At 34.8% G+C, this 8,858-nt stretch overlaps 1 protein-coding gene across 1 annotated transcript; it reads right to left on the reverse strand.

Moving 5' to 3' along the window:
* Positions 1-765: 765 nt before the first annotated feature.
* On the reverse strand, positions 766-6,717 carry LOC11443322 (2-oxoglutarate dehydrogenase, mitochondrial). The gene is made up of 9 exons (XM_003621771.4): positions 6,556-6,717; positions 4,776-6,388; positions 4,450-4,676; positions 4,027-4,359; positions 2,847-3,093; positions 2,103-2,231; positions 1,801-2,016; positions 1,565-1,688; positions 766-1,306 (listed from the first exon to the last, which is right to left on the reverse strand). Exons 2-9 carry the CDS (start codon positions 6,330-6,332, stop codon positions 1,068-1,070), a joined length of 3,072 nt encoding a protein of 1,023 aa, XP_003621819.2. The 5' UTR covers positions 6,333-6,388; positions 6,556-6,717; the 3' UTR covers positions 766-1,067.
* Between the last annotated feature and the right edge of the window lie 2,141 nt (positions 6,718-8,858).

The raw sequence follows: 8,858 nt of genomic DNA on the forward strand, positions 1-8,858 counted from the left end.
TGTTGGTCGAAGAAATCTTCTGCTATTATGTTGCAGATTGGTGTTTTAGTCCTTGTGGTGCGGATCTGTTTGGGGTTCTTGATGTTTGCCAATTTTAATTTTAATTGGTTGAAGTGTTTAGGCGTATTAGGAGATCACATTTGTATCTCAAAATCCTCGTATATTTGACTCCAGATTTAGAAGTTGTTGTTTATCGCATTTTCTATGGTTACTCCAGATTTAGAAGTTGTTGTTTATCGCATTGTCTATGGTTACTCAGCAATGTGTTAGTGGAATGAAGCGAGATCATAAGATGTCTCTTTTAATTTGATCCTCACGTTGTCATAAACTACAATGCTATTTCCATTCCAGTTTTTTAGTGAAAATAAAAAAAAAAAAAAAAAAAACAGTTTTCAAATAAAATTCTTTATTTTTTAAATGTGATAAGCTAGAACGCTGAAAATAAGATAAATGTGAAAAATTAAAAGAGAAATGAAATAGCGATGAATGATTGATGGATAATAAGAAAATGGAGAAATTGATTTTTTTAATTAATATTCATAAATTAATTTCCAAGCCACCCAACTATGGTGCAATAATAGCATGCCACGCATAAATTACATCAACTTGGTCAACATGAGTGGAAGTTGTAAATAATAAAGGGGTTAACTTGAGGGGTTTTGCACTTGGAGACTTGAGACGTTAAAAGAGCAATTCTTTTTTATTTTTTTTTTGAAAGGCAATTCAGCCTTAATTCTATTGCCTTATGATAAAATCTATACAGAATTGAAAGTGGTAACAGAATAATTCAATCTTAAAAGAAAAATTATTCATTGGATAAACACCAATGCATTTCAAGATTACAAAGTATAGATTAAACAAAAAAGTGAAAACATCAAACGAATCAGTTCACACGCCTTTCCGTGTTACCTTTTAGCAACGAAACAAAACTATCTCAGCAAGTGTATGTATGAACTTCAGATTTGCATGAGAAAGGTCAAAACTCAAGCTATATTATTTCCTTATGTAAATTTAAACAAATCAAGTGAACTATACTCTCCTCAAAAGGGATGAATTTGTAAAGCTTTTCAAAATGGGAAGTTGACTGGCTCGCGTTGAAGGGCCTTCTCGGCAATCTCAGCTTGCTCCTTCTGGTGAACCTTGAGGAAACCGGTGGCTGTAGCAGCAGATGGAGCACGACCAACATATTTGACATCATCAAAACCACCCCTACCTACAGCTTTCATGGAAGAGACAAGTCTGGGTAAAATGTAAGTGTATCCACCCATGTTCATTGGCTCTTCTTGACACCAAACAACCTCTGCATCTATAAGAAACAAAACAGGAAGAAAAAAAAATGTAAGACAGATAGCCATGAAGTTAAAAAGATTAAAATAAGATCTTACCATCTTTAAACCTTACAAGTTAAAACAATTTATTGAAAAACTATCGGCAGAACTATTAGCTATTATTATGATTAGTTAAAAGATGCAACAGGATAGGGAGAAACTTTAAATCTTACTGCCTAACAGAAAGGACAAAGCTCTAAATACATGGATATCTTCTAAAACTAAAAGATACATACTTGGATATCGTTTAAGTTCTCGTTGGACAAGGTCATATGGGAAAGGACAAAGCTGTTCCACCCTACATATTGCAACATCTGATGCATCAACCTTAGATCGATGATCATCAAGTTCATAGTAAACCTGCAGGAGATAGTTGGTTTTTATAGTCAAAAACAGCATGCTTAGAAAATCTTGAAACCCTGGTATAAAAACTAGTTAATTGAAGACAGCTGGTTCTATGGCCAACACACACCTTTCCAGAGCAGAGTACTAAACGTCTAATACCCTCCTCAACAGTGTTGTGGTCATTTCGGTCTTTTATGAGGCGCTTAAATCTGGTTCCCTGTTTGTCAAAACCCGGGTGCCCTTGGACATCATCAAACTCTGATAGGTTTGATCTGCAAGACTTGCTACGAAGCAAGTTCTTAGGGGACATTACAATGAGAGGTTTTCGGAATTCTCTATGTATCTGCAAGAACAAAAACAAGAGGATAAGATAAAAAAATAAGGAACGTTAATTAAAAAACCAACATCAAACCCATTAATTGTACCCACCTGCCTCCTTAGAACATGGAAAAAGTTGGCAGGAGTTGTGACATTCACAATCTGCAAATTACACTCCTGAATCTGTTTCCGAAGAGTTGGATCCATCTCAGGGATAATATACGGATTGTCATCAGCCATCTGCCATAAAATTAGAGAGAATGAGTCATCTGACCTCAAACTAATTGCAAAATAATAAAATTATTGAACATCTGTTACTTAAATACCATACAAATAAATTACAAAGACGGACAAAGCAGTGCAACAAGCTTAAAAAGCAGTTCCAGAGTAAGCATCAGGATGGCATCGCTTGAGTTAATTATTTTCTTGCATGCACAAGTAAAAATTCTAAACTACCAATCTAAATTCATATAAGTCTGGTTTCAGGTTCAGTGTTGTTCCATTGACATTATTACTCTTAGTATCCCAAGCTATTGCAATTAAGCATAAATCAGTATTCAGTGTTCACTTGTGATACAATGAAACATATATACATCTCAGGAGTCGGGACAAAACAGACGAAATATTTGATCGCCGAGGTTTTTCTTCTATGATTGAGCCATTTAGTTCAAATTGGTACATCAATTTCAAAGTAGCCAGATATAAATAGATTCACAGAGATTAGCAATTTGTTTGTCCTCAATATCATCAATCAACAAATTCAGCATAGATAAAAATGTGGTCGACTAACAATATCCAAATTCGGCAATTCAAAAGAGAACCTGAAGAAATTATACAATCAATTCAAAAGAGAACCTGAAGAAAGCGTTCCAATCTTGCACTTGAATGCTCAGGGCCCTGGCCATCATAACCATGAGGAAGCAACACAACTAGCCCAGTCTGACGGAGCCACTTGGCCTCACCAGAAGCCAAGAAATTGTCAAATATCACATGAGCCCCATTAGCAAAATCTCCAAATTGTGCTTCCCAAATTATCAATGAATTGGGGTTTTCCATTGAGTAACCCAATTCAAATCCAAGAACGGCGAACTCTGAAAGTGAGCTGCATATAGTTTCAAAGACTTATTAGAGAAGATGCTACAAATAGAAAATAATCCATTATTTGTTCAATACAAGTATCAAATGTATTACACTTCAATTTTTATAATATTTAAGATTAATCTTGTCATCCAGAAGAAGGCACATAACAAACCAAGACCTTGTAACACTTAAAGAACACAGTCATTAACATGTATAACAAAGTGCACGCTGGAAGAGCATGGAACAGGATTTATCTTATCTTAATAAAGAAATGCATACCCAACAACAATAGTTGATGGTATACAAAAAGGCTCAACAAAACCAGAGAAAGCAAGAAAATGCCAAAAAAATGTCAGTTGCTATTAATTTCTACCATAACTGATTTCTTTAGACAAAATGACCTGGCTTTTTCAATTAAGTGCAATGAACAAGATGACCTGTTCCGAATGCAAATCATATCAACGATGCACTTTATTAAGTTTTGGAGGAAAAACAATGTTGTTAGCCCATTATTATTAAATGATCAAGATCTAATTCCAATAAAACTACCTTTCGCTGCAAACACAGTCCAAGATCTGTTCCCATATTATTCCAATTTCCAAACTAATATTATGAAATGTAACCCGATATTTTTCTACATTATTAAAATTTCACTATAAAAATTTAATTGGCAAATACAGTTTTAGCAAAGATTTAGGAAACAGCTAAAACCAAATAACAATGATATTTACAAAACAAATTTCTTTTATAAAATAGTAATTAAAAATAAAGGAATGCATAATAACTGTTTAGGGAAACAAGATAGCTGTAAATTGGTTATATGTTTGTACCTTGAACAAGTCAAACCCAAAGACAAGCAAAGACATGATACAGAGTTTATATCTAAGGAAATCAGGATACCGGTCAATACAATAGTTAGAAACCTGACATAGACAAGATAGATATGTGTGCATACCTGTTGCTAACAGTAAACATCTCTTCATCTTGGTTCAATATAACATTGTCAAGGGGGCAATATTTCTCCCCAGTTGTCTGATCATGAACTACTGAGTGACGGTGACTAAAAGTTCCTCTTTCAACGTCCTGACCACTCAATCGAACATGGTTACCTTCAACAAGCAAGGTAGCAAAAGCAAGTGCCTCTCCAAATCCCCAGTCAATATCTTCCCCAGTCTCAATCATTTGCGCACGCTGTTCATAAATCCTCTTCACTGCTTTATGAGGTGTGAAATTTTCAGGGATAGTTGTGATTGCTTTCCCAACAGTTTTTAAGATCTCTGGCTTCACACTGAACGGGGAGTTCCAAGTATTTCAGACATATGATACAAATAATAATAATGAAGAATCAAGCAAAAAATAATATTTAAATTTACCATACCCAGTGTTTCGGACACGGGAAAGCTGTTCAGGTGACTTGAACCCAAGCCAGTATGCTGATAGCCAATCTCTTCTTTTTGGAATGTAATCTTTGCTAGCTTGAAATTCTTCATTTAGAATTGAGGTGACCTTCTTGTGTATCTTGTCAATGTCATCTTGTGTCAGCTCCCCTGTTTCCAAAAGCTTCTTCTGATAGATTTCAAGAGTTGAAGGATGGCTTCTGATGACCTATATTAATCCAACAAAGTTGCAAAACTCATTAATTGACTTATCGAAAAGCAATATGAATACAAAAATAAGAAAAGCATAATAAACAAAACGGCTAACCTTGTACATTTTAGGCTGCGTGAAAGATGGTTCGTCAATCTCATTGTGGCCAAATCGACGATAACACACCAAATCCACAACCACGTCTGAATGGAAAGTTTGGCGCCACTCAGCAGCAAGTTCACAGGCATGTACAACTGCTTCCACATCATCACCGTTAACATGAAAGATGGGAGCATCTAAAGCTTTAGCAACGTCTGTGCAATACTGTGAAGACCTGCCAGACATTGGATCAGTTGTAAACGCAACTTGATTGTTTAACACAATATGAATAGTCCCACCCGTAGTGTAATTAGGAAGAGCACTTAAATGCAGGGTTTCATAGACCACACCCTGTCCGGCAAAACTACCATCTCCATGAAGCAAAATACCCATGTTTTTTGTCCTGTCCACGTCATTCGAGTAATACTGCTTAGCTCGAGTTTTCCCAACAACAACGGGGTCAACAGCTTCCAAGTGACTAGGATTTGCCACCAAAGACAAATGTATCCTCTTGCCACCTCTAGTAGGACGATCATAAGATGTTCCCAAATGATACTTAACATCACCAGTTCCCGTGTAAAGCCCAACTTCATCCTCAGGCGAGAGACCACCACTGAACTCACAAAAGATCTGACGCAACGGCTTCCGGACCACATTACCCAAAACATTCAATCTTCCCCTGTGTGCCATTCCAATAACTATGCTCTCAACCCCGAGATCAGATGCTCGATCAAACATTTCTTTCATACCAGGAATAAGAGTCTCTCCTCCTTCAAGCCCAAACCTCTTCGCCGAAGTCCATTTAGTAGCCAAAAAATTCTCAAACAACGAACTCCAAGCAAGTCTATCAAATATAGCCTCACGACGCTCCCTGTTAAACTGCACCGGTGTAGGTGTCTCAATTTTATCCCTAAGCCAATTACACTTCTCACGATCCGAAATATGCATATACTCAAACCCAATACTCCCACAATAAGCCTGCTCAAGCCTTGTCAAAATCGACCTAAGCGTCTGAACAGGCCTATTCTCAGACAAAAAACCCGCCATCCTCCAAACACCCAAAAAAAACTCCCGATCAAGATCCGCCTCACTAAACCCATAAAGCGCCGGATCCAAATCATCCGGTATCTGTCTCGCTTCCAAATTCAACGGATCCAACTTCGCCTTCATATGCCCATTAACCTGATAAGCCCTAACCATCAACAACAACCTCATACTTTCCTGAATCGTTTGCCCCGATATCCCAGGAGACGTACTCGCTTGCCCAACAAAATTTCTAAAGAAATTATCCCACGACTCGTCGACACTATTCGGGTCAGCCTCCCATGCCCTCTGCAACTCCTCCAAATACACACTACTAGTCCCATCTAAAAAACTGTCTGTTAACCTCGACAACGGAACCGCACGCGGAACCGGTGCAGCTTGCTGCTTAAAAACAGTTGTATGAAACTTTCTACCATGTGTTGATGGTAAGATTCTTGACCTAGATACAAGATATGATGAAGATCTGTTTTGTGAAATGGTTCGTTTTATAGCATTTTTTGCTATACTAGCACCAGCTCTAAACCATGCCATCACTAAATTCTTAACAAAATTTCAACGATCTTACAGCTTCAATGTTGTTAATGCATCTATAATAATCAAAACAGAATTTAATCAGTTAAAGTAAAAATTATTAACATGAAAATGCAAAAATACCAAAAAAAATTGAAAAAAAATTGAAAAAAATGAAATCGATGATGTATATGGTTAAATAATGAAAATTAAGGGATTTAATCGATGGATTTGAAGAACGAACCTGAAAGGAAGAAAATGAGAGAAAGATGGAACGAACCCTAATCGCGTGGAAGCGAAGCGGTTTCTGTGAGAAAATGAGTGAGAGAAAATAGAGAGAGAGATTTATGATTGTCGAAAATGGAAAATTCAACGCTTTGATTTGATAAATTGATTTTTTCAATTTTCATTCACACTACTCCTTTTATTCTCTTTTCACTTTAGTAACCTAGAAACGTGTTTTTTTTTTTTTTTACATTTTTTTTTTTTTTTTTTTTTTTTTTACTTTCGCACATGTTTCCAACTTACCTATCAAAGGTGTACGACTAATCCAACTCGTACGTAGCGGCATACGTACTGGCCAAGGGTTGTTTCCCCTAAGAATCAAACCAAGTATTCTCTAGATACGTCCTTGAAATGAGCTCCTTATCATTGGATTGGAGTCCAAGCAACTTGGCAGGAGGGAGAATACATTTTTATTTTGGTCAAAATATAAATAAATAGTATGTTCAAAGTTGGAACCCCGATCTTTCATATCACAATGTATTCTCCCTCCTAAGGTTCTCTTTAGATTAAACTTATTTTCAGCTTATAAAAAATAGTTTATGTAAATAAATAAACTTTTAATTTAATTTATAAACTCTCACCAACGAAAATTGTATCTTCATAAATGTTTTTTCATAAAGTACGTTGACAAACTTATAAATAACTAGCGAAAATACGAGCACTCACGTGCCCGTCTTTCCGCTCTTTTTTATTGTCCTAACGTTTGAAAATTTTGAACGATATATTTTTTTTATGAAATTTTGATTTTGATTAAAACTAAAGAAAAACATGATTATTTATAATAAATCAAAGTGTGGACCACAATGATTTAAACCAATAAGAGAGTAAATATTAGAGAGAGTGTTCAAAAGAAACATCCATTTTTCAACACTCTCTATAGCACTCACTCTTTTATTGGATGAAATCAATGTATGTCCCACCACTTTGTGTGAGTTCAATTTTCAAAGTGTGGACCAGAATGATTTAAACAAATAAGTGAGTGAATATTAGAGAGAGTGTTCAAAAGAGAATGTTGTTAGCATTACTTATATATTTGTATAGTGTTTGTTACATTTTTTTAATATTTAAAGTTATTTTTATCTATTTGTTATATGTGTTATTTGTATTGAAAATTGAGAGATTTTTTGAAAGAAAAAATCAGCCCAAAAGAGCTGAAAGGGTGATTTTCTCTATATATAATATAGATACATAAAAGCTTATTTATTTGCATAAATTATTTTATATAAACTCTAAAATAAGGTAATATAAACGGGGCCTAATTGAGTTACATTGACAAAATAGTTTTCACGTTTATTTACTTTATCTGTTTTTTTACATGTGTCTCGATTAATATTTTTTATTTATTATTTTAAATAGATAAAAATATAAAATAAAATAACTAAACAATTAAGCTCTTTTTTATATAACAATTGAGATTAATTGATTAATAAGTTTATCAAGATAAATTGTTTCGGAGAATAATTTATATTATTTGTTAGACTTTACTTAACCAGGACTCATACCTCCATTGGGTTAACAACAAAAGAATATAAAATAAATATAAGCATTCACTTTTATTGTGTCCTACACTTTTTTTTTTAATTTGATACTTCTTCTGGCCTTAAATAAGCGCTCATTTTATTAAAAATTTAACCCTAAATATAAGTCAGTTTTCAAATTATTACCTATTATATTTTCTTCATGCTAGTAAAATAATAATGAGTAAACAAAAATTTCAAAATAATAGTGACATGTCCCTGACGATCGAGGAAATGGAATGGTTGTCCACGATCTCTAGTGTAGTGGTGTGACAGAGGTTGAGTCTTTACAGTGGAGGAGAAAGGTGTCTGCAAGAACGTTATAGCACTTCAACGTTCAAGTCAGTGTCCAAAAGAGGTGGTTGTATCAAAACTGGTAAAAGTGAAGTGTACCTTGAAAGTTACGATGAGTCACCCTTATATGAGCGCAGATGACGCCAACTGTCTCCGTGAAGTGCAACACCCTTAATGATTTTACAACTGATTACACAACTTTTTTGTGATCTTGATCTAACAATGATCTATCTATTCTATTAATTACTTTTTCTCTTTTTCTCTCTAAGTTCAATATGATAACATGAAGGTGAATATGAAATTTTCAAATACACTTAAAGATGTGCTAAAGATATAGTGTAGACTTTAGTGTGTTTGTGATTGCTATCTAAGTTGTGAGACTTGATGAACAAAATTAGCAAGTGCACCAAATCTTAACAAGTAACAAAGTAGTAAGTTTATCGTTCTCCAC

This window comes from Medicago truncatula, chromosome 7 (assembly GCF_003473485.1).
Source record: "Medicago truncatula cultivar Jemalong A17 chromosome 7, MtrunA17r5.0-ANR, whole genome shotgun sequence".
Taxonomy (NCBI): Eukaryota; Viridiplantae; Streptophyta; class Magnoliopsida; order Fabales; family Fabaceae; genus Medicago; species Medicago truncatula.

What these genes read in the sequence shown, in the direction of transcription:
- LOC11443322 (XM_003621771.4), bottom strand. Translation starts at nt 6,332, where the DNA reads ATGGCATGGTTTAGAGCTGGTGCTAGTATAGCAAAAAATGCTATAAAA. An exon ending in GATTGGAACGCTTTCTTCAG is followed by an intron (nt 2,232 to 2,846) that starts GTTCTCTTTTGA and finishes ATTTTATGGCAG; the next exon opens with ATGGCTGATGACAATCCGTA. An exon ending in TCCATGTTCTAAGGAGGCAG is followed by an intron (nt 2,017 to 2,102) that starts GTGGGTACAATT and finishes TTGTTCTTGCAG; the next exon opens with ATACATAGAGAATTCCGAAA.